The sequence below is a fragment of the Aedes albopictus genome, chromosome 2 (genome assembly GCF_035046485.1).
Source record: "Aedes albopictus strain Foshan chromosome 2, AalbF5, whole genome shotgun sequence".
NCBI classification, from domain to species: domain Eukaryota; kingdom Metazoa; phylum Arthropoda; class Insecta; order Diptera; family Culicidae; genus Aedes; species Aedes albopictus.
Window position 1 is genome coordinate 512736312 of NC_085137.1, and position 27145 is coordinate 512763456.

General features: G+C 41.9%; 3 protein-coding genes across 9 annotated transcripts in view; 2 read left to right on the plus strand and 1 right to left on the minus strand.

Annotated features, from left to right (window-relative positions):
* LOC109400984 (uncharacterized) overlaps positions 1-11170 on the plus strand; it is an 87246-nt gene extending 76076 nt beyond the window's left edge. The window contains exon 2 of the mRNA XM_062854553.1: positions 7541-11170. Within this exon, the coding sequence (XP_062710537.1) occupies positions 7541-7953 (413 nt within the window). The 3' untranslated portion in view covers positions 7954-11170. The remainder of the gene's footprint in view (positions 1-7540) is intronic.
* Positions 1-27145, minus strand: part of LOC109409765 (prominin-like protein) — a 176830-nt gene that overhangs the window by 35747 nt on the left and 113938 nt on the right. For all 5 annotated transcript variants that reach the window (XM_062854541.1, XM_062854539.1, XM_062854540.1 and 2 more), the window contains one exon: positions 17390-17869. In XM_062854541.1, the coding sequence (XP_062710525.1) occupies positions 17390-17810 (421 nt within the window). In that variant the 5' untranslated portion in view covers positions 17811-17869. The remainder of the gene's footprint in view (positions 1-17389; positions 17870-27145) is intronic.
* On the plus strand, positions 24317-26258 carry LOC109409766 (uncharacterized). 3 transcript variants are annotated; one of them, XM_019683273.3, is made up of 3 exons: positions 24560-25232; positions 25289-26092; positions 26158-26258. In XM_019683273.3, exons 2-3 carry the CDS (start codon positions 25517-25519, stop codon positions 26173-26175), a joined length of 594 nt encoding a protein of 197 aa, XP_019538818.2. In that variant the 5' UTR covers positions 24560-25232; positions 25289-25516; the 3' UTR covers positions 26176-26258. The 3 variants fall into 3 exon arrangements, with proteins under 3 accessions (XP_029726096.2, XP_019538818.2, XP_062710538.1); XM_062854554.1 differs by having other exon boundaries at positions 25296-26092; XM_029870236.2 differs by lacking the exon at positions 26158-26258 and having other exon boundaries at positions 24317-25232; positions 25289-25509.

The window sequence follows — 27145 nt, forward strand, 5'->3', positions numbered from 1 at the left end:
TACAAAAGTGCAGATAACTTTTGATAGGAACAAGATACATCTCTAAATTTTTGATATGTTGTGTAAAAATGCCCCTGCTTTCGATTGACGTAAAAATTTTGAAAATCGGTGGTTGCCAACATGGTGAAAAAACAGTTTTGGTATAAAAATCCAAGATGGCGGCTAAAATCAATATGGCTGACCCAACTTTTTATAACTGTAAATAGTAGCCCTATCTTTCCTCTTTTCAACAACATTTTGTTATGAGGTGGTTTTTGGAGAAACTTTTCAGTTATAACGGTTTAAATGAGCCAACAATTGATCAAAATCGAGGGGTCCGCAAAAATGGTTGTGGCTCTAACTAACGGGGGGTCCATCAAATTGATAAACCAAATGCATTTTTCTTACTTTTTTGGAAGGGACTTTCAGAAAATCGCCACCTTAAACATTTTTGAAGACATGGTGTAAATAGTGGGACGGTCTCAGCGAGAGTTACCCCTATGTAGAAGAGCATTTTGCATAGTATTTTTATTGGCATCTAAATTGCAATGCTATGTTTCCGATATAAAAGAAAGTTGAATCTAACATCAGCGGTGTATTTTTGCTAGATTACAATTTCGACAAACACTGACACAAACCCTTGCCCCAAGTAGCATCTTGTGCACAGCGTTTCATGATAATGAATAATTATTTATTGAACTCATACTTTGTGAAAAACTGTAAGCGTAAAACAGGGATGGCATGCTCCACAGTGTGTGTGCAAGTGTGAGCAGTTTTACTATGAAAATGAGATGCACTGTGCACATTGCACACCAAAAATGTGTAACACTTACACATTCACAAAATCAGCTCCTGCGCATAAACGTGAAATTCGCAAAAAAAATTGTATGGCAATCTAACTAGGTTTACTAGTGACCTTGATAAACAGAAAAATATCGAATCTAGAAGAGTGCACGAGCTGTTTTTGTGAATGTGTAGCTGTTACACATTTTTTGGTATGGCCTGGAAATTATGCACTTATGAGTAGGTCTTACACATGTGCTGAGCGGTTTTAGCGTGTAGGCGAATCTAATAAATATTTGCATGTAGTCGCAGAAGCATTCCATGGGATTTCAGGGGCGTTCCATAGGGCTTCAGGAGGTTTCATGGGGTTCCAGAGGCAATCCAGGGAGTCTCAGGAGGGGAGGGGGTTATTGGTTGGGCGTTATATGCGACTTCGTGGTGTTCCAGAGGCATTCCAGGGATGTTCCAATGGGTATCAGGGGGTTTCATGAGCACTAAAGGGTTTTCAAGGGGTTTTAGAGGCGTTAAATGGGGCTTCAGGGGGTTTTAGAGGCGTTCCAGGGGATTTCAGGAGCGTTCCAGGTAGTCTCATGGGCGTTCCATGATGTTTCAGGGGGTTTCAGAGGCATTCCAGGAGTTTTTCAAGGGGCTTAAAGGGATTCAGAAACGTTCGACTGGTTTTTGGGGGGTTTCAGGAGCGTTCCAAGCCTGTTCTAGGGGTCTCAGGGAGTTTCAAAGTCGTTCCAGGTATTTTCGAAGGGATGTCTAAGGCGTTCTAAGTGGTTTCAGAGACGTGGCGTTCCGGGCGTGTTCCCGGAGGTTTTAAAATTGGTCATGATTGTACAAAATGCTTAAAACCACGCCTGTTTGTTTTTCATCCACAGTTAAAAGTAATGTATCGATTTTTATGAAATTTGGCACAAATAATAAACATACACCAAAGAGTTCTCAGTCAATTATTTGGCTAATTTTACCGATTCATTACAGAGTTACAGCCGTATTTCTGTGTGCCGATTATTGCGGATACAGCCTTTAGATGCAAAGGAGTGTAAGTGACAATTTTATCAATTTTGAGCTGAGCTTATCAAAGAATTCTTCTGATTTTAAGCATTCAGGAACTTTTTTATGATTATTTTTACAATGATGAGAAAAATTACAAAAAACCGGAGAAAATTGGATTGATTTTAAATCTTTATTAATTTTGCATGGAATAAAAAATTGGTGAAAATCTTTAAGCCTCGTTTACTCGAAAGTGTTTTTTTTTGTCACTCACGCCCCTTTGCTTCTAACTCCCTCAATTAAAAAAGTTAGAAACCATTTCTGATAGGGTACGTGTTCCATCAGTAATCTCACGCTCCCAAATTCGTCCTATTAGAAAACAAGTGATCACGGCTCCGATTGATTCCGTTCCTTTTGTTTTCTTGCGTGCTAACTTCTAACAAAAAAAAATACAAAAATAAGAAACAAGACTAACAACGCTTCAATCCTTTGTTTTTCGTAGGATGTAAATGGGAGCCACATGCTTAACAAGGGAATCGATAGGGTATTCAATTTTAATTTTTTCCTTTTCGCAGATGTGAACGAATTTAAGGACTGTTCAATTTATAAAACGGACAACTTTATAAGGCTATAAAAAGAAGACGCGTAGTTCAAATTTAACCACCCTTGCTTCGTTGTTCAGTACATCATCTGTCATTACAATGATCATTTTTGATTCGAATAAAAATAGTTTTATTTTATAGAAAATCGGCGAGGTGTTAAATAAGGTGAATTTTTTGATTGCTGAAAATTGAAAATATACATAAAATTACTGTTCACATATGGTATATCGTTTTTAATACCACAAAAGTATGTGCCATGCGGCACCAGCATGAGTAATAAACATTCTGGCAAAATTTAAACTCAATCGGAAAATTATATGTTGAGATATTAAAGTCTCAAGAAAGATTCGATTTTGTCAATAAAATTCAATTGTAAAGCAAAAAGGGCATGAAAATATTAAATAATCAATTTTTTTATGCATCCAGTCGAAAGTGGAAATAATGTGGATTTAAATGCAGAAAACTGCTTTTTAATAGCATTGCTGGTTTGGTTACTGTGTGCTATTGCAGACACAGTAATCAAAACGGTTTCGTTCTTTGAAAGTTCTTACAAATAACAATGCAACCTAATGCAAATTTTGCATAACAATAATGTTGGAAATGAAAACTTTGCATCCGATTATTATTAAATAAGGTGTACAACAGCATAGGACCAACTTTGCTGAAAAATAATAATAACAAGATTCGCTAGAGTCGAAAATCTGCATCAATGGAGCAAAAAGTGTGACATTTTTCAATATGGCCATTTTTATGGATTAAATTTTTTATGAAAAACGCAATTATAAGTAAATTTTTCTTCTGTATCATTCAGAGAGCAATATTCTACTACTCTGGACAATTTTTTAGCCGAATCCGTGATGTTATTGCAGCACAGGACTTAAATGAACAATTTTTTCATAATATCTATGAAAATAAGGCAACTCACCATATCAAGCCAGAGACTGCTTGGTGCATTATTACTGACCAACTATTAAGCTTTACCTTTAGTAGAATAGTATAAGATTCCAATACATTGAAAACTTCTTGAAAATGTGCATATTAAGTATGTGGAAAGTTATGTCGAATTTTGAGAAATGGGTTTATATTGATGTTTTACGAAAACCGCTTCGGTTACACAATAAAGAACATTTTGCTTAATGTTGTATTTTTCCAACATTTGAGAATAGCTATAGAAAGTTATGCAAAAAACTGATAATGATTTTATTGTAAAATAAAAAAGATATCGCAAAGGCAAGTTGTCCGTTTTATAAATTTTATAAATTGAACAGTCCTTAACACTCTTAAAAAATTAGGAATTTACACGTGACGTAAACCATCAACGTACGTAAACATTTCATGGCAAGGTGATGGTCTTTCGTGCTTGCTGTTCAACATTGCTTTAGAGGGTGTACACAGCAAAAAAATCCTTGTAATATCACATCATTTTCGATGCACATCAGTCGCGTCGTAAAATTGATGTACAAATTACATCCGTTCTACGCAGCAAATCAGCCGCCGCAGCTTGATAGTTGGTCTAGCAATCGCTAGAACCGGAACGATTGATGAATAATCTCTCTCTCTCTTCTTGGCGTAACGTCCTCACTGGGACAAAGCCTGCTTCTCAGCTTAGTGTTCTATGAGCACTTCCACAGTTATTAACTGAGAGCTTCCTCTGCCAATGACCATTTTGCATGTGTATATCGTGTGGCAGGCACGAAGATACTCTATGCCCAAGGAAGTCAAGGAAATTTCCTTTACGAAAAGATCCTGGACCGACCGGGAATCGAACCCGTCAGCCTCAGCATGGTCATGCTGAATACCCGTGCGTTTACCGCCTCGGCTATATGGGCCCCTGATTGATGAATCATATATAAGTAAAATATTGGCATGGATTCGTACACTGATCCGTTGATTGTGAGTCTTATCCCTTACCTCTCGGCTATTTCACCGAGTTGGGAGGTAGATGATAAATATGATACTGCTTCTGAGTGTTTGCTGGAATGGATTTGTTGACACTTTCCGGTGCCAACCAGGGTGTACATAGTGAGTGTGATAAATGTTGGAAAACGATGTAACCGAATGAAATTACCTTCAAAAATGGATACATCGCAAGAAATTACGCGCCTGGATATTACAAAATTATTTGCTGTGTAATAAGGAGAGCGCAGAGCAAAAAAATTCTACATCATTTTCGCTGCACATCAGTCGCGTCGTAAAAGTGATGTACAGATTACATTCGTTTCACGCAGCAAAATAGCCGCCGCAGCTTGAAAGTGGGTCTAGCAATCGCTAGAACCGAATCGATAGATGAATCATATATAAGTAAAATATTGGCATGGATTCGTACACAGATCCGTTGATTGTGAGGCATATCGCTTACCATAGCCGAGAGTTAAAAGGTGGGTGATAAATAGGGTAAAAGCCCTTTTCTTCGGCCTAGTACCTATATTCATCCCATTTTGTCTCAAAGACTAGAGATGTGCGCCGTCGAGATTTATTACTTCACGCCGCCGGATGTTTTGATTTTCTAGCACGCCGCCAACTTAAAACTCATCACGCCGCCGAACTTAGAATTTTCCCAATAATCTTCAGAAAATAATTTAAGTTTAAACGCTCCCAAAATGAATGCATGTCATTCATTGCCGAATAAACAAAATATTTCGTTCAATGATCCTGTTGAGATTTTAGTTACTTTTTAGTCACTTATATATCATCATATAAAAATCCTAGCCAATATCATATTCTTAACACAAGGTGTATAATGCATGCTTTTCCCCGCGTGACGTCATAACGACGTTCGTTTATAATTGAGGGGGTTAGAAGCAAAGGGGTGTAAGTGACAAAAGCCCACTTTCGAGTAAATGAGGTTTAAAATTTTTCGTCAATTTTTCATTACATACATACAAAATGTGAGGAATTTTAAAATCAACCCAATTTTCTCCGATTTATTATAAGTTTTTTTTTAATCATCGTAAAAATAATCTTAAAAAAGTTCCTGAAAGCTTGAAATCTGAAGAATTCAGGTCCTAATAATTCAATTCATGCCATAACTTAAGAATTATTTAGGCAGCATCCATTTATTACGTAACGCTAAAATTGATATTTTTGCGACCCCCCTCCCCCTCCGTAACGCTTTTTTGTATGGAAATCCAAACATTTTTGTATGGGCCGTAACGCTTGGCCATACTACCCCCCTCCCCCAAGAGTGTTACGTAATTTGTGGACTGCGCCTTATGGATTTTTTTTATTTATTATGGAACGTTTAATTGTCTGCCGCACTATATACGAGTGCGCAATTACAAGTTACTACACTAAAACCTCAATTTATGCACATGACTGGGGGTGCATAAATTAAAAAAGGCATAAAATGAGGGAAATTTGTGCATAAAAAAAACTCCTCCATAACGCTTCCGTAACGCCTCTGAATCCCGCCGAAAATGCTCTGAAACTTCCTGAAATGCCTCGAAAATCCCCCTAAAACCCCCTCGGACCCCATGTAACGCATCTGCGACGCTCCGAAACCGTTGAAAACTCATTCGTAACGCTTCCGTAACGCTTCTGAATCCCGCCGAAAATGCTCTGAAACTTCCTGAAATGGCTCCAAAATTCCCCTCAAACCGCCTCGGACCCCATGTAACGCACCTGCGACGCTCCAAAACCCCCGAAATCTCCTCCGTAACGCTTCCGTAACGCCTCTGAATCCCAAACCCCAAAATTCCTCTCAATAAGACGCTCCGAAGCCCCCGAAAACGCCTCCGTAAGGCCTCTGAATCCCGCCAAAAATGCCTGCCTAACGCCTCCGAATCCATCTAAGACCCACTTGCACCCGTTTAACGCACGTGAGATCCTCAGAAACCCCCGAAAACGTACCTGTAACGCCTCCAAACCCCGTCGAAAATCCTCTGAAACTCTTTGAAATGCTTTCGAAAACCCCCTCAGACCCCCAAAAATTCCCCGGAGATCTCCTGGTACCTCGTGGAAACCCCTGGGAACCCCCTGAAACTACCCTGTAACTTCCATTTGCTCATTCTTATAAACACCCTTTAGCCGCCGTTGCATAGTTACCGTCATTATTAAATATTCTTATGCATAATATTTGTTCTGAGTAGCTTTCCCTTAATTTATGCAGGTCATAAAAAAAGGTGCATAAATTAAAAAGTGCATAAAAATAACATGCATAAATTGAGGTTTTAGTGTATTTACATTCTCATATGCAAAATATAGTTCGTTAAAATGTTTCGCTATATGAGATGTAAAAGAGCGAAATATTGAAATCTCATTTTTAACGCCGCCGTCGCCGACGACCAAAAGTGATGTTTTAAACGCGGCGCACATCTCTGCCGAAGCACCAAAGCAAGCATCACAGCGGTGCCAGACATCAAGAAACAAGTAGTTAATTGAATGAGATTTGGTCACTACAAATACGATGTTTTTTCAATCAGAATATGGTCGTTTCTTGGTTTAACATCTTGGTAATCGAACTTCTACGCAAATCGATCAATAATGGCATTTTCCAACGCCATTTCTTTCAAAATATTTGGTTTGGTTTTCATCTAAACATGCTGCTACCGCTCAAGCTTTACGAACTATCACCCAGTTCGGCAGCACTGATTTGCCAATCAGCTGTGAATGTATACGAGTGCAAAACGTGGGGTGTGGGGAGCGGGCATAGACGATTCGTCGCACCGCACATTGTTGTGACTTCTCCTTTGCGAGAGAGAAAAACAATCACAATGAAACTGTCACCTGCTAGGGAAAGAGAGTACGTTAGTGGGTGAGTGCAGAATGCTCTACGATGAGAAAATGTGAGAGTGGTTGTGGATTTGCTGTTAATAGACCACCTCACGGCAAAATTCTATCTCTTTCGCTCTTTCAGAGAGTTTGAAAACAACAGGACCAGTACCCGTCAAATTTGACAGGTGTTGGTCCTGTTGTTTTCTAATATCCCGTAGGAGAGAAAGAGAGCGATTTTTTGATGACGTCACCGTGCAATGGAGTATAGGGCAGTGCATACTGCGGTTGCTAAGGAAAAATTTTCTAAGTCTCTGACGTTTCGTGGCCTTGTTGTTTACAGTTTGGACTTAGAGAATTTCAGTCGAATTTTCGTTTTGTCCGGGAAGAGGTGCGTGAGTAAATCAATTCGAATGAGGAATTTGATCGTATCCATCAGCTTTGTAACTTCCGCGATTTCGTTATAGATCCAGTGATGATGGTCGAGCCCAGAATATTTCAAGCCAGCGCCAATTGGGTCATTCTGGCCGAACGAGCTCCACCGAACCAGGAAATATTCGTGACCGAAACCTATTTGATGAGGGAAACCATATTTGAAGCGGATCTTCTACCAGCTTCTATTATAATACTGCGATGGCGCAGATCCACCCCCAGAAGACATGGACGCCAGCAAACTATCAAGTTCTGGAAGGAGTGTGACCCTAGATATGCCGAACCTTTGCGAGATTGCCGCCCTCAAGATTCTCCTTTCATCCATCCAGATGGCCATAATAGTGTACCTCGGCACCAATCCAGGTCAAGCATTCCATCACTCACCGCTGAAGAAGAGGAAGTTGGAGTTTCTAACGCACCGTTATTCAGATTGGTTTTATGCGAGTAGATGAAAACCAAATATACCTAATGGAATAAAAGTGCAGTGCCGAACATTCCGATTAAAAATATTTTTCTAATGAAATTGTTGGACAAATTCTGGTTGAATTCCGTGGGAATTCTGGCATGCATCCGGTTGGCCTTATGGTGGGAATAATGGATTAACTTGAAAGCCCGGAAGCCCCTAAGAGCAGTTTTTTATGATATTTCTAAAGAGGTTTTATCTGGGATTCTTCCAGGAGTTTTTTTCCGTTATTCTCACAGGAACTCCTTCCACGATTGCTTATTTCAGAGATTCCTTCTGGGATTTCTCCAAAAATTCCTTCTGGGATGCCGCCAGAAGTTTTGGGATTTCTCCAGAAATTCTTTCCGAGATTCCACCAGGAAATTTTTCGGACCTCCATGTGCTTGTTTCATTTGAATAAAACTAACCGTGAAACATCGTTCCTTCGAATGACTCTTCAGGAGTTTCTTCTGGTATTTCTGCAGCAGCTCAATTTTTATTTCTTCAAGAGCTACATCTAAGATTTCTCCAGAAGTTCCTTCTGGAATTCCTTCTTTTCAGAATTCTCCCTTCTGGGATTCCTCCAAAATTTCCTTCTAAATTCCTCTTTCTGGGGATTTCTCCTCCAAAGATTTCTGCAGAAGTTAATGCTGAGATTTTTCTGGAATTCCTTCCAAGGTTCCCCAAGAAGGTTATTCATGGGTTCTTCCAGGGTTTCTTTCTAAGATTATACCAGGAGTTTCCTCGGATATCCCTCAAGGAATTTCAACCGGAATTTCTTCCGGGATTCCCCCAGAAGTTCATTCTGAGATTCCTCAAGAACTTCCTTCCTGGTTTCCTTTAGGAGTTTCTACCAGGATTCCTTCAGGTGTTTCTTCCGGGCACTTAGATATGCATTCCGAGATTCCTCCAGGAATTTCTTCCGGGATTATTCCAGGAATTCCATTGAAAATCTTTCCAGATGTACCTTTAGGGATTCCTCCAGGATTCTTCCTTTTGAGAATTCCTCCTTCTGATTCATTCCGGAGTACCTTCTAGGATTCCTCCAAGATTTTCTCCTGGGTTTAATCAGGAACTCCTTCTGGGATCCCTCCAGAAATTCCTTTTAGGATTCCTCCAAGATCTCCTTTCGATATTCCTCTAGGAATTTGTTGCAAGATACCTCTAAGAGTTCCTTCTGAGATTCCCCCAGAATTTCTTCTTTAGATTTCCATTTTTTTTTTCTGGAAATAAATAAATAAATAAATAAAATTTCTCTAGAAGTTTCATCAGGGATTCCTTTACGAGTTTCCTCTGAGATTCCTCCAGTTCCTTTCGGAATGTCTTTGGAATTTTTTTGAACTATTGGAACTATTGGATGAAACTGAAAGGAACGATTGGAGAAAAACTGAAGGAACTCCTGTAGCAATTCGCTACAAATCTGCTGGAGATATTGCTTAAAAAGTTGTTGGAGGAATTTCTCTAGGAAGTGTTTAGGAATTGTATATGGAACTCATGATTGAATTCCAGATGGAATTCTTGGAATTCTTTCATAAGGAATTCAAACAAAAAAATCCTGGATGATTGCCATGAGGAACATCTGAGAGAATTCCAGAGGAATTCCAGAATGATCTGTAAGAATTTCATATGGAACTGCTGTAGGAATCCCGGAAGAAGTTCTAGGAGGAATTACGGAAGGAGTTCATAAAGAAATCCCGGAATGAGTAGGATTACCGGAAGAAGTTCCCAGAAGAAGTTCTCGACTGAATCCGGCAGAAGTTCTTGGAGGAACCCCGGAAAGATTTTCTGGATAAATCCCAGAAAGATTTTTTGGGAAATCTCAGATGGAACTCCTGCAAAAATTTGGCAAAAATCGTGAATTGAATTTCTGGAGGTGTCCTGAAGAAATCCCGGAAGGAATTACTGAAGCAATCCTGTAAAGAACTTATGAAAAAATCCCGGAAGATATCACGGGTGATATTTCTGGAGGGATCTCAGATGCCACTCCAAGTGTAATCTCAGAAGAAAATCCTGAAAGAAATTCTGGAGGAACGAATGGGAGGAACCCGTGAAGTAACTCCTGGAGGAGTCCTAGAAGGAGTTCCTGTAGGAATCCTCGAAGAAATTAATAAACAACCCCCTGGAAGAAGTTTGTGGAAGAAAGATTTCCTGGATGAATCCCATAAAAAAAACTCCTGGAGCGCTTGAAATAGCAATTCCTGGAGGAATCATTGGAGGAACCTCTGGACGAAACAAAGAATTTATTCTTAAAGAAATCCCAGAAGAAACTGGGAATAATCCCGGAAGGAATATGTGCTGGAATTTCGAAATGAATATCTGAGTGGACCCTGGAAGGAACACCTGAAGAAATCTCGGTTAAAATTCCAGGAGGGAGGTCCGAAAAATTTCCTGGTGGAATCTCGGAAAGAATTTCTGGAGAAATCCCAAAACTTCTGGCGGCATCCCAGAAGGAATTTTTGGAGAAATCCCAGAAGGAATCTCTGAAATAAGCAATCGTGGAAGGAGTTCCTGTGAGAATAACGGAAAAAACTCCTGGAAGAATCCCAGATAAAACCTCTTTAGAAATATCATAAAAAACTGCTCTTAGGGGCTTCCGGGCTTTCAAGTTAATCCATTATTCCCACCATAAGGCCAACCGGATGCATGCCAGAATTCCCACGGAATTCAACCAGAATTTGTCCAACAATTTCATTAGAAAAATATTTTTAATCGGAATGTTCGGCACTGCACTTTTATTCCATTAGGTATATTTGGTTTTCATCTACTCGCATAAAACCAATCTGAATAACGGTGCGTTAGAAACTCCAACTTCCTCTTCTTCAGCGGTGAGTGATGGAAAGCTTGACCTGGATTGGTGCCGAGGTACACTATTATGGCCATCTGGATGTGTTACAAACGCAATATAATTAAAATTAATTTTTCAAGATTTTTCATTTATGACGCAGACGGGTCTACCCGACGCAATTATCAGTCTATCTATCACCTCAACATTGTAGGATTAGTCATTACAAGAGACTGTCGCCTCTGTAGAAGTAGACGAAAAGGACAGAGAAAAAATAACAACTGATAAAGATAGGGCCCTAATCTTGACCCTACTGCAACGGGCAAACGCAGGTACCGCACATGATAGAGAAATGCAAATAATATGATAATACGTCATTCTTTTAGACATAGGCCTAGTATATAAGGATGTTTGAAATATATGAAGAGAGGTCAGTTGAAATTTAGTGTTTCATTCAGAAAGTTATCCGTCCCTTTGATCCTCGTCAAGACGACCCTTGTTCAAGGTAGTTACCAAACTCTCTAAAGAGGCCAGGACTTCTGCTGCAAGTAACCAGCCCTTAGGTTTTTGGAATCTCACCCAACAAGTTCACTTGGAACTTGTAAAATATTTAATCCAAAACTCCCTCAGTAAACCTTACGCTCTCAAACCATTAGAGCAATCGGTCTGAGGCTTAGTGAGGAAAACAATATTTTACAAGAAGAGGTTTCTTCTGTTGATCAAGTTTCACCTTAGACAGTATCGGCACGGTACGCATCCCTTCGCGCGTTTTCCGGCCGAAACATTTGGTGGTTATTCCAGAGAGGAATCCAAAATCGCGAACTCAGTAAAAGTAAAAAGGTGTTGCTGACGCCAGAAGAGCAGCAAGTGAAAAGTCGACGAGAAAAATCCGACGAATATCACAAAAATCACACCGACCACCAGGATCAGGACCAGCATCGTAAAAACTGCGGAAAGGCAACAAATTGAACCGTCTTTCCCGGCACGGAGGCAGGTATTTCAAAACTCATCTATCCCAACCACGGAGGCAGGTATTTTTTAACTGCGGAAGGGAAACAAATTGAATTGTCATTCCCGGTACGGAGGCAGGTATCTCAAAACTGCGCCGGGGCAATATAAACCCAGAAAAGGAGATAACCGAGATGGACGAAAATCTTTCCATTATCACGAAAGCTGATATAAACTTTTCCAACTGGGGTAAGCGGCAGAAAATTGACATTGATAAGGTGAAGCAAATAAGAGATAAACTTAATGCTCAAAACTCTTACAAAGCCAGAAGTAATCGAGAACAAGCAACAAGAAGACTTCCAACGCAACATGTTTTTGTGGAACCAGAAACAAATATTGATGGAGTTACCGCACTTCGACGGTAACCCAAAAGATTGGTCTAAATTTAAAAATGCATTCGATGTCACAACAACTCAAGCCGAGTATTCAAATTTAGACAATCTTTCACGACTGGAAAAAGCGTTGAAAGGGACAGCAGCAAAATCCGTGCAGCCGCTAATGATAAGTGCAAATAATGTTCCACACATTATGCGGAAATTGGAGGAACAATTTGGCCAGGCTTCTATGATTTGCAGAGAGCTGCGAGGAGATTTAGAAAGAATAAAAAAACTCGGCAACAAAACCATTAATGAAATAGCGGATAAGCTAGATTGCTTCATCATAAATATGAACACTTTAAATCGAGCAGATTTATTAACAGATCCGCGATTATTGGAAGAACTCATTTGGAAACTTCCATACAATCTACAAGTGAATTGGGTTGAATACACCCAGAAATATGTGACACAACATCAGAGACAACCTGCATTGACAGAATTAAATACTTGGATTAAACCACACGCTGCCACACAACTAGCAATGAACAACATGCAAATGTGCACATCGGCACCGGAGAAAAAAGGACGAATGAATGTTCATCACGACAAAAATAGGGAGCAGCCACGAGAACATTGTCGCATATGCAATTCGGCGCACAAAATAGAAGATTGCTATTTTTTTACGAAGCTATGCCCACAAGAAAGAGTCACCAAGGTTTTCAAACTTAAGTTATGTACAAAGTGCCTTAAGCCACATAACTACAAAAAATGCTATTCACAAAAAAAATGCGGAATAGACAATTGTCCTGGTCGACACCATAAACTGCTACATGGAGGATTTGTAAAAACATACAAGGAAACTTACATTAGCCCGACTTAATCCAACTGAATTCGTGAATACCATCATGAAGAGATCAGGATTCACAGCAGTGTATCAGAAGTATTGGGTAATTAAGTCTCGGGCACTATTGAAAAATATCAAGAGCAACTGCCAGGTATGCAAGATTAGGAAAGCTATACCTGCACATCCACAAATGGCCGCATTACCTGATTGTCGTTTGAGTCTAATGAATCCCACCTTTACTCATACTGGAGTGGACTACTTCGGACCGATAGAAGTTAGGGTCCATAGATCTGTGGAAAAAAGATGGGGAGTTATATTTACATGCATGACGACTCGGGCAAGTCATATTGAACTTGCAGAAAACATGACTACTGATGCATTTATTATGTGCCTGCGGAATTTCCAGAATAGAAGAGGAAAAATTTCGCATCTCTACAGTGATAACGGCACAAATTTTGTTGGTGCAAACAAACAAATGCAGATATTAATCAAGGAGATAAACGACATCATGGGAGAACGGCAAGCTGCAGCAATGGAAATTAAATGGAGATTTAATCCACCCGTGGCACCCCACTTCGGAGGATCTTGGGAACGACTTATTCGCATAATTAAAAACTGTTTAAATAACATGCTACACGCCAGAAAAGATCGTCTTCCATCAGTCGAAGTATTAAGATCATCACTTATCCAGGCCGAATATATATTGAATTCAAGACCGCTCACCCATATACCATTAGACAATCCTAATGACGAGCCTCTAACTCCTTTTCATTTCTTGATTCTACGTGCAGGCGAATACGTCCCACCACTTTCACTATCCAGCAACAGCCTAAGTAAGCAGGACTATAGGCTTGTTCAACATTATTCACAGTACTTCTGGGATAAATGGAGAAAGGAGTATCTACCTACCATCATTAAAAGAAATAAGTGGACCGACAAGGTGGAACCTATAAAGGTAGATGACATTGTTGTTATCACCGATAAAAGTCTTCCACAAGGTGAATGGTTGAAAGGAAGAGTGGTCAAGGTACGCATCCCTTCGCGCGTTTTCCGGCCGAAACAGGATGGATGAAAGGAGAATCTTGAGGGCGGCAATCTCGCAAAGGTTCGGCATATCTAGGGTCACACTCCTTCCAGAACTTGATAGTTTGCTGGCGTCCATGTCTTCTGGGGGTGGATCTACGCCATCGCAGTATTATAATAGAAGCTGGTAGAAGATCCGCTTCAAATATGGTTTCCCTCATCAAATAGGTTTCGGTCACGAATATTTCCTGGTTCGGTGGAGCTCGTTCGGCCAGAATGACCCAATTGGCGCTGGCTTGAAATATTCTGGGCTCGACCATCATCACTGGATCTATAACGAAATCGCGGAAGTTACAAAGCTGATGGATACGATCAAATTCCTCATTCGAATTGATTTACTCACGCACCTCTTCCCGGACAAAACGAAAATTCGACTGAAATTCGCTAAGTCCAAACTGTAAACAACAAGGCCACGAAACGTCAGAGACTTAGAAAATTTTTCCTTAGCAACCGCAGTATGCACTGCCCTATACTGTTGAGATGAAAAAGGGGCCACCCGGTGGACCGCGATGAGATGAAAATTTTACGGTGTGCTGAAGATAGGTGCGAGTGGCTCGCGATTTGTGATCGCAATTAAATCAAATATTGAAGATAAATCCCACTCTAGTGCATCGTAGGATCAACAGTGGAAGTGAGCACGTGTGTTAAAGGTTTGTATCATTAAGTATGAAGCGTATACATTGCGCTGTGAGTGATTTTTCATGTTGCACATCCTTAATGAGACTAAGATAGGCACAAATACCCTATGATACTGTTTCTAGGTATCAGCTGGAATGGGTTTGTTGACATTTTCCGATGCCAACTACGGTGTACATGGTGAGTGTGATAACTGTTGAAAAATGATGCAAAAGAGTGAAATTACGTTTGAAATTGGATACGTCGCCAGAAATTACGCGCCTGGATATTACAAAATTATTTGCTGTGCGGGGATAAACACGAGTGGGACGATTTTCACGAAGTCCGTTCAGCTACTTGGTTTCGCCGATGATAATGATATTATTGCTCGTAAATTTGAGACGATGGCGGAAACGTACATCCGACTAAAGAGTGAAGCCAGCCAGGCGAATCGGATTAGTCATTAATGTGTCGAAGACAAAGTACATGATGGCAAAGGGCGGAATCACCGCGCCCGCCACCCCGAATTTATATCGAAGGTGATGAAATCGAGGCGTTTGAACAATTTCTGTACTTACTTTTGGACTCCGCAGAACTCTACGATCGAATAAAGTTCGCCGTAACACGAAGTTAATTATCCACAAAACGCTGATTAGACCGGTCGTCCTCTATGGGCACGAAACATGGACCCTACGTGCAGAGGACCAACGCGCCCTTGGAGTTTTCGAACGGAAGCTGTTGCGTACCATCTACGGCGGAGTGCAGATGGAAGACGGGACTTGGAGAAGGCGAATGAACCACGAGCTGCATCAGCTGCTGAGAGAACCAATCATCGTCCATACCGCAAAAATCGGGAGGCTACGGTGGGCGGGTCACGTCATCAGAATGTCGGATAGCAACTCGACTAAAATGGTTCTCGAGAGTCATCCGACCGGTACAAGAAGACGTGGAGCGCAGCGAGCTAGGTGGGTCGACCAAGTGGAGGACGATCTGCGGACCCTACGTAGAGTGCGGAACTGGAGACAAACAGCCACGGACCGAGTGGAATGGAGACGGCTACTATGTACAGCAGAGGCCACCCCGGCCTTAGCCTGATCGGTAAGGTAAGCAAGAATTTAATTGATCATGTCAGTGTTCTCTACATCAGTATAACTCAAAAGAACCGCCTATGATTTAAAAAAGAAAAAAAAAATCACTGATAAAATATTGCCAGTATAAGCGCCAACTAACCCCTGAATGGTTAAAATCACTGACAGCATGACTGTTAAAAAGTTCCTCTGAATTCTTTTGACCATCAGTCGGCCAAACAGCATTCAGTCAAATGACCGGACAACTTTTTCAGTATCCTTTCAATGAATAGCTAAGTATGTTTGGACTAGGTGTAGATTAGAAATCATTCAAATGATCAAGAAGGTCATACAGAAACACAAGGATTGCAGTATGTTTACCGACCATTTTAATATAAACTCCTCCAAGAGTTTCATTAAGAGTTCTGGAAACTATTTTTGCCACGCACTTCAAAAACAGCCACGAATGAACTCCATATAGTTTAGAGTGACATGAAAAAAGTTGCCATTTCTGCAAGCTATCGATCCTAATCCGAAATCAGTGTCGACCGAGCCTACCGACCTAGCTCCATCGTCACGGTCTACTAACCAAGGAAGCTCCACTTGTTCCCGTGGTGGCATTTATTTTGTAATCCAATATGTTTGATTTCCCTTGATCGTCTCTAGCGCTGTGCGAAACAATGCTACTTAACGGAAATTGAACTCCCTGCAATGTGGTTGAGTAAGTTTTTTAAGTACAGAGCAGGGTCTGCTACATCATGCGACAGCAGAAAAGATAGTAAAATTTTGACCCAACTTTTGCAGCAGAGCGATCAAGCAAATAACGGAAAAACAATGCATTGCAATGGACCTAATTTCTCAATCACCTTCCGCACCTTCGTGCTACAACAGAACAGCGCGGTAGGGTGGCTGAGCTATACCACAAGGGACGACAATCGTTTGTTCCAATTTTCACACGGTAAATCTATACTGTTTACGGTACGGTGGCGACGACAAAGACGTTGGCTATTTTTTGCAAGAAAATATGTAAGTATCCAAGTAGAGCCGTGCCAAGAGTGAGATCTTGTTATTCAAAACGTGCTGCTATTTAACGTTGTGAGGGCGGCCGGGCGGTATGACCGGCATTCTATTGTGTATGGCGGTGGAACTCTGACTCTGTTGTATGGTGTATGTTCCATTCACGAAAATTTGCCTTTGTTTTGCACTAGGGTAATACTATCCCATCCCATTCATTTGGAGGAGCAAATCACTTAGATTTGACCAGTGGTTTTCAACGTTTTTTTATCGTACTGATTGAACACCATTGAGGTGTTTCTGTTGTGGCACTGAACGGTAGTATGTCGACAGAAAATAACAAATTTCAAAAACTTTCCAGGCTTCAGGTAATCAACACCCTGATCTGATTCTGTGTGAGTTCATGTGAATGTTTTATAGCAAGGGCATATTGGTAGAAGTTCGCATTGGTTAGTGAATTGTCGATTGATTATTACGATACAATGACAGAGAAAAAATCAACTGCCAAGATAACGGATTCATCCGAAGTTTTAGGTTTATCTACGAACAGGATTGAACTCGAGCGGAAGCTGAGTCAAACTCGTCTTAGTAGAAATTATGACACTGATCTACAACGATTGAGAACCACTGCCCTCGGTGAAGAAACAAAGTCACGCGATATGTAGGTACATATGTGGGTTAGAGGGTAACTATGACAAATGGTGGAACTTACCCTCCGGCACCGGATTGGTGTCGACGAACAGTTTGGTCACCAGGTTGGTCAGATTGTACAGTGGCCCCATCCCGCGGGCATTGTACGCCGTTGAGCTGAGGAAGGTTGGCGTTTCGCTAATGTTGGAAAACTCAGTCGTGCGGATCTTCAGGATGAAGGACTCCGCGGCTTGTACGCTAGTGGATTGGCTACTGCTAAAAACGGCGATGAGCAATGAGACGGCCGCCAGCGTCCACAGGGGTCGTCCTGCGCTGCGCCTGGATTGCCGCGTCGATGATGAGATCATGTCTGTGGAGGAGGAATGCCTTCGATGGCTGCTTGTTGTGATGGCGATTTGGCTATGGCTGTCGGTGGTCCTCGGATGGCAGCTTGGCGAGAGCTTCACTTTGGTATTAGTCCTGCTACTTCGGGGCACTCCCATCGCTGATGACGGAAGGCCTGCAGCGTGATTCGGCGGGAATGATTGATTTATTTCAGGACCTGCAAAAGAGAAAGCAAAAACTGGAATTAGAACGCAACGCAAATATTATTATCTTACACAGCACACGATACACCGCAACTGATAGCACACAATCTCGAGTATATGGACGAATATGAACGACTTGAAACAGGTCAATTGGAAATTGGATCTGAGTGCACGTCGTAAGTGCGAGGGGAGCGTCGACAGGGCGAAAACAATCAATTGGCTGATCTAAATTTCAGTGTGTCAAGAGCATGATGGCGGGCATGAGGCAAGGGCGATCCGTAGTAAGTGGGAAAAAGAAATCTGAGCGGCAGGAAAGCCATCGTTCATCAAATTTTATGGTCATCGTTTTATGGTTTTATGCGGCTAGTATATGTAGTTCTTTTTACCGATGGTAGAGAATGCGTTCGAACGTCGTCGTTTCGGACAGCGTTACTTTGGTCGAAGTGAATGGCTTTTAGTTTTAATAGCTTTGCAGAAGAGTATGATTTGGTTCGTCGTTTCTGCAGAATCAACGAAAGATCATCCATCATCGAATGATGGGGGACTATAATCTTTGGAGGATGATAAAACAAACGAATTTTGTGGAGGGCACATAAAAAGTATAGTAAGAGCTACCCATAACAGTAAAGGGATCATAGCCATAAGAGCTACCAAAAAATAACTAATCGATTGATAACATAAGGGATTCCAACAACCTTTTATCCTTTGAACAAGTCATTTGTAAATCTGAAATGTAAACGAACATTTTGCGATTCAAATCATAGTCATGGAGACATGTTCGCCCAATGCTAAAGGGATCGAGTTTGGGCCACTATGAACTAGGTGGTGGGAGTAACTTGAACAAAAACAACAGGAATCTAATCTAATCTAATCTAATCTAACACATACGCAGCCAGTACAAGAAAGCATCCTGGAAAATAATCGGGTTAGATTACACCCGATTATTTTCCTTGTCAGTATTGATACTTGCAGCATATCAGAGATATGACACAAGTATCAAAGCGGCCAGGCCTACTGCGTAGCGTTTACCGCAAAGATGATTCTTTGAAATGTTTCGAATTCATTGAATTTTCTTTAACTTCGAATCACTTCATGAATCTACAGGGGAGGAAGGATGCGTGGACATACCGTACCAAACGCTCCGATATATGAGAAAATATAGTGTTGTATGTATAAAGTAAAGAAAATAAAAAGGTAAAACAAGTATCATGAAACATTCTCACCAACTTGAACAAAAACAACAGGAATCCCGGAAAAACTATTTGCAGGAATTCAGTTTCAGATAAAAAAAAATCCGAGCGAAATCCTAGGACGAAAACCAAAGGAATCACGGGAGAAATCGCTCAAAGAATACAAGAACAAATCCCTGAAGAAGTCCCGGAAGAAACCTCTAGAGGAAGCCCGGACGGAACTCTGGCAGGAATTCTGGTGCGATCCCGGAAGGGATCCCACTAGGAATCCCTGATAGAATCCAGGAGGAATCCCGGCAGATATCCTGGAAGAAACCCATTAGAGAATCCTGGAGGAATCCATGGAAGAATCCCGGAAGTCATCCTCGAAGTTATTCCAAGAGAAATCGAGCAAGAAATCCCGCGAGTAATCCATAAAGGAAATCCGAGAAGAATCAATGAAGGAACCATGGGTGAAATCTGTAACAATTAAACATTGAAACCTTATAAATGCGCAACGCCCACGTTTTACAAAACACATTCCATACTAACAATATAAAACACATTACATAACATAAATTGTGCCCAGATATCCAGATGGATAGCGAAGTCCGATCGAAATCCGGATGACGAGGTTTCATAATTGTTCATGGTCAATTAGTCAATCCTGTGATAGTATTTTTTCTGGCTGGTTGCCTTAAGTTCGCAGCGATTGATAGTCGCTTTCATAGCTTGTGTTTGGTCTAGGAGTTTCTAATCCTAAGGGGGGATCTTGATTCGGGCAACAGTACAAGACCGTCTCCATTTTGATGTCTGTGCTAGGGAACGATTTGCTTGTCTTATACTTGATCGTTGCCCGAAATGGCCTGAGCACTACAAATGCTTATTAAAGTTTATGGAAGGATGTACAAACCACAGTATATGATACAAAAATTAACTGGCAAAATGCTCACAACAAATTCTAAACGTAACAAATCCCTGAAAGAATCCAGGAGAAATCCCCGAAGTAATCTCTCGATGAATGTCGAGAGGAATACCTGAACGAATGCCGGAAAGAATCCCTGTAGAAAGCAAAGAAGCAATCAGGGATTCTGGAGGAAATTCCAAAAGAAGGTAATGTAGGATTCCCGGGTTTAATCTCTTGAGAAATCCTTGAAGAAATCAAGTTAAAATTTCTAAAAAAAATCCTAGGAGAAATACCTAAAGGAATCCCGTGAGAACTCAATGAAGTAATCCCGGAAGAAATCTCAGAAGGAATCCCGAAAAAATCCCTTAACGAATGTCGGGAGGAATACCTAAAATCTGGAGAAATCTCTAAAAAAAACATCCCGCGAAAAATATTTGGAAGAGTCCCTGAATGAGTCTTGGAAGAAATCCCTGAGGGAAACTCGGAAGAATTCTCTAGAGAAAACTCAGGAAGAATCCTGGAGGAATACTGGCAGAATTTCCGAAATAATCTATCAAAACCCCGCAAGGAATTCCAAAGTATTCAAAGAAGCAAATCCTGGAAGAATAAATGAAGGAATCCATGGAGATCCATTGAGAAATTCCAGAAAAATAATCCGAAAGAAATCCTTGACAAAATGGCGGAAGAATCCCTGAAAGAATCCCGAGAGAAACTCCTTAAAAACATCCGTGAAAGAGAAACAAAGGACCCCGGAAGACATCGCTGATGGAATCGCTGGAAAAATGCCGGAAGATATCCCTGAAAAAAAAAATCCGATGAAGTCTCTGGAGGAATCCTTAACGGCAACGCGGAGATATTTTTTAAGAAGTCCCGGGAGAAATCAATGAAAGAATCTCTGTGCGAATCCCAGAAGAGATGTCAAAAGAATCCCTGAAAGAATTCTGGAGGAATCTCATGAAAAGAAATCGTGAGGAGCTCCTGAAAGAATCCCGGGAAAAATTTCTGAAAGGCATACTTGAAGGGAATCCTCAGTGGAATCCCAAAAGAATCCTGAGCGGAATTCTGGGAGCAGTTCCAAGATGAACGCTTGAAAGATTTAATGGAGTAACTCCTAGAAGAATTTGCCGGAGAATTTCTGTGATAATTCCCAGAGAAACTTCTGGAAGAATTCCCGGAGGAACATCCGGAAGAACTCCCGGGGGAACCTCCGCAAGAATTCTCGTAGGAACTCCTGGAGCAATTCACGGAGGAACTCCTGAAGGAGTTCTCGGAGAACACCTGGAGGAATTCGGCGAGGAATTCTTGGGAGAACTTCCAAAGGAACTACTGGAGGACTTTTCGGAGGAACTCCGGAAGAACTTCAACAAGAATTTTCAGAGGAATTTTTCTAATAACTCCCATAGGAACTTCTGGAAGAATTCCAGGAGGAACTTCTGGAAGAATTCCAGGAGGAACTTCTGGAAGAATTAAAGGAGGAACTTCTGGAAGAATTCCAGGAGGAACTTCTGGAAGAATTCCAGGAGGAACTTCTGGAAGAGTTCCAGGAGGAACTTCTGGAAGAGTTCCAGGAGGAACTTCTGGAAGAATTCCAGGAGGAACTTCTGGAAGAATTCCAGGAGGAACTTCTGGAAGAATTCCAGGAGGAACTTCTGGAAGAATTCCAGGAGGAACTTCTGGAAGAATTCCAGGAGGAACTTCTGGAAGAATTCCAGGAGGAACTTCTGGAAGAATTCCAGGAGGAACTTCTGGAAGAATTCCAGGAGGAACTTCTGGAAGAATTCCAGGAGGAACTTCTGGAAGAATCCGAGGAGGAACTTCTGGAAGAATCCGAGGAGGAACTTCTGGAAGTATCCGAGGAGGAACTTCTGGAAGAATCCCAGGAGGAACTTCTGGAAGAATCCCAGGAGGAACTTCTGGAAGAATTCCAGGAGGAACTCCTGAAAGAATTCCAGGAGGAACTCCTGAAAGAATTCCAGGAGGAACTCCTGAAAGAATTCCAGGAGGAACTCCTGAAAGAATTCCCGGAGGAACTCCTGAAAGAATTCCCGGAGGAACTCTTGGAAGATTTCCCGGAGGAACTCCTAGAAGAATTCCCAGAGGTATTTCTTAAAGAATTCCCGGAGGAACTCATGAAAGATTTCCCGGAGGAACTCCTAGAAGAATTCCCGCAGGAACTTCTGGAAGTATTTTCGGAGTTATTTCCGGAAGAATTCTCGCAGTAATTCCTGGAGGAGATCCCGAAGGAACTCCTGAAGAAATACCCGGAAGAACTTCTGGAGGAGTTCTCACAGGAACTCCTAGAATAATTTCTCGCAGGAACTCCTAGAAGAATTTCCGGGAAGAATTCCCGGAGGAACTCTTGAAGGAATTCTCGGAGGAACTCCAGGAGAACTCCTAGAAGAATTCCAGGGGAGTTCCTGCAAGAATTTCCGGAGGGACTCTTGGAAAAATTCTCGGAGGAACTCCTGGAAGAATTCCCCGAGGATTTTTTGTAAGCATTTCCAGAGGAACTTCTGGAACAATTTCTGGAGGGACTGTTGAAAGAATTCCCGGAGTAACTCTTGAAAGAATTCCCAAATTCCTGGAAGATTTCCCGAGGGAACTCCTGGAAGAATTCCCGGAGGAATTGCTTGAACAAATCTCAGATGAACTCCTGAGATAATTGCCGGAGAAACTCCTGAAATAATTTACAGAGGAATCTCTGGAGGAATCTCCGGGGGAATACCTTGAACAATTCCCAGAAGAACTGTTGGAAGAATTTCCAAAGGAATTAACGAAGGAACTCCGGGAAGAATTACCGAAAGAACTCCTGGAAGAATTCCCAAAGGAATTCCCAGAAGAACTTTTGGAAGAATTTCCAAAGGAATTGCCGAAGGAACTCCTGGTAGACTTCCCGGAAGAACTCCTGGAATAATTCCTTGAGGAACTCCTGGAAGAATGCCCGGAGGAGTTCCTTGACCAATTCTCAGATTGATGAACTCAGATGAAAGAATTGAAACTGAAAGAATTCACAGATGAATCTCTGGAGCAATATTCGGAGGAATTTTTTGAACAATTCCCAGAAGGACTTCCGGAAGAATTTCCAGAGGAACTCTTGGAAGAATTCCCAGAGGAACTCTTGGAAGAATTCTAGAGGGACTCCTAGAAGCATTCCCGGAGAAATTTTCTGTAATCATTTCCAGAGGAACTTCTGGAAGAATTCCCGGAGGAACTGTTGAAAGAATTCCCGGAGGAACTCTTGGAAAAATTCCCGGAGGGATTCGTGGAAGGATTCCCGGACGAATTCGTAGAAGAATTTTCGGAGAAACTCCTGGAAGAATTTCCGCAGGAACACCTGGAAGAATCCTCGGAGGAACTCCTGGAAAAATTCCCTGAGAAACTCGTGGAAGAAAGCCTTGAGGAATTACCGGAACAATTCCCTTTCAGGAAGAATTCCCGGAGGAATTCCTTAAACACCCGCTGTGGATTCTACTTCGACTGAAGAAATCCCCAGCGGGTAGCTCTGTAGGGATCCCCAGCGGGATTTCCTGCAAGATTCCTGGGGAATTTCCCAAAGGACATGCTTTGTAGAAATAGGGAATTCCTGGCGGAATCACTCGAGGGCATTGCTGACAAAATTCTCGAAGTAGCTCCTGGAAGAATTCTCGGATGAACTACTGGAATAATTCCCAAAGAAACTGTAGAGGGTATTGCTTACAAAACTTTTAAAGATACTTTTGGAGGAATCCCCGGTAGGAAGTCTAAAAAAGGAATTTTTAAGAGGCTCAATTCTCAAAGGAGCTGCTGGCGGAATACCCTGAGGTAATGTCTGGCTAAATATCCAGATAGAGTTCCTGGCGGGATCCCAGACGGGAGTTCTGGAAAAATCACCAATGGGAACTTCCGGAAGAATCCCAAAAAGGAATTCCGGGATGAATCTCCTGTGGGAGCTGTTGGGCGTATCTCAAGAGGGAAACTCTGGTGGAGTTTTCAGAGTAACTCTTGCAGGAATTTGCAAAGGAAACTCCTGGAAGATTCACCAGTGGGTGTAGGAATCCCAAGAGGGAACTCTAGGCAGGAATCCAGAATAAATCTCGAATAGGGGATCTTGGAGGAATCGTTAGAGTTTAAAACCTGCGGAATGTTCAGAGGAATACCCAGTTTACCTGATAGAACCCCCAAAGGCAATTCCTGGAAGAATCCCCAGAGGGACCTACTGGAGGAACTATTTTGAAGGAACTAATTTTTGCCCCAGTGAAGAATGTTCCTGAACTCCCCTAGAATAGAATTATCAGAATTATCGCGACATTCCGGACAAAAAATCTCTACAAAAATTTTGGTTCAAATCAAGGAAGAAATGGAACAAAAAGTAAGCCAGTTCTAAAAAAATGCGCATTTTTTTACGTTGATTCAAAATTAACCCCACGTCTCCACTAGACAGAAATGTCTTGCCATTTTGCTGCCAGAAAGAGAAAACGTAACAGAAATGATCAACACCGCTGCTTTCCATGCAAACAGCGAGAGAACATTTCTGTCATGACACATCTGTCCAGCAAAATGGCAAGACATTTCTGTCTAGTGGAGACGTCGGGTAAGATCAAACAGTCAATTTAGACCGCAACTGAAGTTGCCCTAACACTTTGATTGGGAATCAATTTGGTTTGGAAACCAAGTTATCCATGATTTAAAACGTTGTCAAGTGCTGATCTGTTTTGGCTCAAAAAACCATCAAAATTTCAGTTACCCAAGTCGCAAAATTTATAAAAAGTGAAAAAATGCCCAATTACCTTCCTCCCTCAAATTTAAGCACCTCCGACAGCATGGAATCCACTGAACCACCATACCCCACTGTCGAAATCGTGAGACCACCTCCACAAGTTACCGGGGAAGCTCCGGACCACCGGAACATCCTGCAGGAGATGACCTTTCATAGGATTCATTCACGGCTACTGGAGATTGATTGCAAAATGAGCCGTCTGGAGTCGAAGTTTTACGAAAGTTTCTCCCGCCTGGAATCCAGCGTGGCCAAGTGCCACCAAACCATCGAGCTCGTTAACGAATCGTTGGGGAGGCTGGGGAGAAACGGAACGTTATATGGTTCTGCTGAACCGCCGCCCCCTCGTGAAATGGTGCTGAACTTGAAATTCGGACGCAAGGAGCACAAGCAATTGATTCACACGATCCACCAAGCGACGAATCCTGGGGGGACAAGTTCCCTATCGGAACAGGTCATGAGTAATCCTTCGTCTTCCTATAATGGATGCGTCATAGCGCGCAAACAAAGCGGGCTTCTCACTCGAATCAAGAATCAGGTTAGAAGTGGTAAGTTTGAAACGAGAGTTTTTAAATAATAGTTGTAGAAACTAAAAAACGTTCAGCTTTCAGCGTCCCTTGCATTGTAACACCCACGTTTGTGGTGTACCCCCCACCTGCGACCCCAACACCCCTTACATCAGGCTCAACCATGGGTACCATGGTGACACAAGGACCCATCAATAACCAAGCAAGCCATTTTGGATCATAATTTTCTGAAAAACTGTCCAAATCGGAAGCAAAATTTCAAGTTGTCAGAAATTCAAGAACTAAAAAATTAAAATCCAATAAAAATGTCTGTGGAAGAAATCTACATAAATCGAAATGTAAATTCTTGTGAATCCGAATTGCAAATTAGCGAAGTGATTGATCCCAAAAAGATTGTGCCACTAACGGAAGCACTTCTTCACGAGAGGCATTGCAACCTTTCGGCGGACGTTCAAGAACTGATGAAGTCCTTCGAGCAACGCTTGCAAGACGTGGAAGCGAAGGTCGAACGCCTGCACGATATCTGCGAAGAATGCACCCAAAGCGTCCAGGTGGAATGCGGCTCCGAGTTGGCAAGTGTGGTAAGCTCCATCCTGCCCTCGGAAACGGAAGAAGCCCAGGAGCGTCAGATCCTGAAGTACATCGTCAAAGAGGAAGGATCAAAGGATATGACCATGGTACCTACGGAATCCCTGACGGAACTCTACGATCGCATGATGGCCGAAAAAAAAGTTCGAGAAGCCAACTTTCGACGGATGCGCCGTAACCAACAGTTTCGGGATTTACTGCTGAACGGGGTCATCGTTGATCCGAGTAGCTGCAAGCGACTCCGGGAGGAACTTCCATCGAGTTGTTCGAAGGGCGCGCCTGAGGAGGAGAAGGTATTTGCTACACTTAATCCTTATACATTGATTGACGGGCTTATAATGCGTGGAATTACTTTCAGATCTGCAAGTTCAAATGAGAAACGCGCTCACTTCTTAACCAAAGGACGCATTCCTGACAAATCACGCGCTAGCAATAAAACCTATTTGGTTCAATCACATAGCTTAACTCGTTTTTCAATTCTCCACATCACCAGGCGGCGGCGGTATTGGGCATTATTTATTCCGAGTGTTGGCAGCTTAAATGGGAGACTAGCAAACGTCGTCGTGCAGCTGCAGAATATTTTTGTTGTTAGCAGCTTATGCATAGCACCAATATGACTGACTGGGCTTGAGAAAACAAAAACACACTCGATATGAATGCCACAACAAGCAACCCGAGAACAGCATCCTACTGTTATGTGGTGTAAGAGCAAGAGAAGTAACAAGAACCAACTGCCGTTGGCCACTACTAAATGTAGGGTTTGATCGGTTGGTCGGTAAAATGCGTTTGTGCGGCGGGAGATTACAACAAAATGGTACATTTTTGCTAGGTGACCTAGGACAGCAATGCTTAGTGCGGTCCATGGGGTACACGATACAGCTGTTTCTTTATTTTTGGATAGTTAAAATGAGAAATAATGCAATACGATTCTGCGTGGTCTCCGCCATAGGCGTAGCTAGAGCATGGCACGTTATTTAGAATAGGATAGAAGTCGTAAATTAAAACCAGCTAAATGGACATATAGTAATGGCAGGTAATGGCTATAATGTGCCTTTCGACCATATCTTCTTCCTGGAGGAATTCCCGAAGGAGTTCCTGGAGGAATTCCCGAAGGAGTTCCTGGAGGAATCCCGGAAGAAGTTCCCGGAGGAATCCCTAAAGGAATTCCTGTAGGAATCCCTGGAGGAGTTTCTGGAGGAATCCCTGAAGGAGTTCCTGGAGGAATCCCTGAAGGAGTTCCTGGAGGAATCCCTGAAGGAGTTCCTGGAGGAATCCCTGAAGGAGTTCCTGGAGGAATCCCTGAAGGAGTTCCTGGAGGAATCCCTGAAGGAGTTCTTGGAGGAATC

Bases quoted from the DNA above. Each gene is read 5' to 3' on its own strand.
- LOC109409766 (XM_029870236.2), top strand. From the start codon at position 24,686: ATGCCCAATTACCTTCCTCCCTCAAATTTAAGCACCTCCGACAGCATG. The intron at 25,233-25,288 runs GTAAGTTTGAAA...AAAAACGTTCAG, and splicing joins CAAGAATCAGGTTAGAAGTG to CTTTCAGCGTCCCTTGCATT.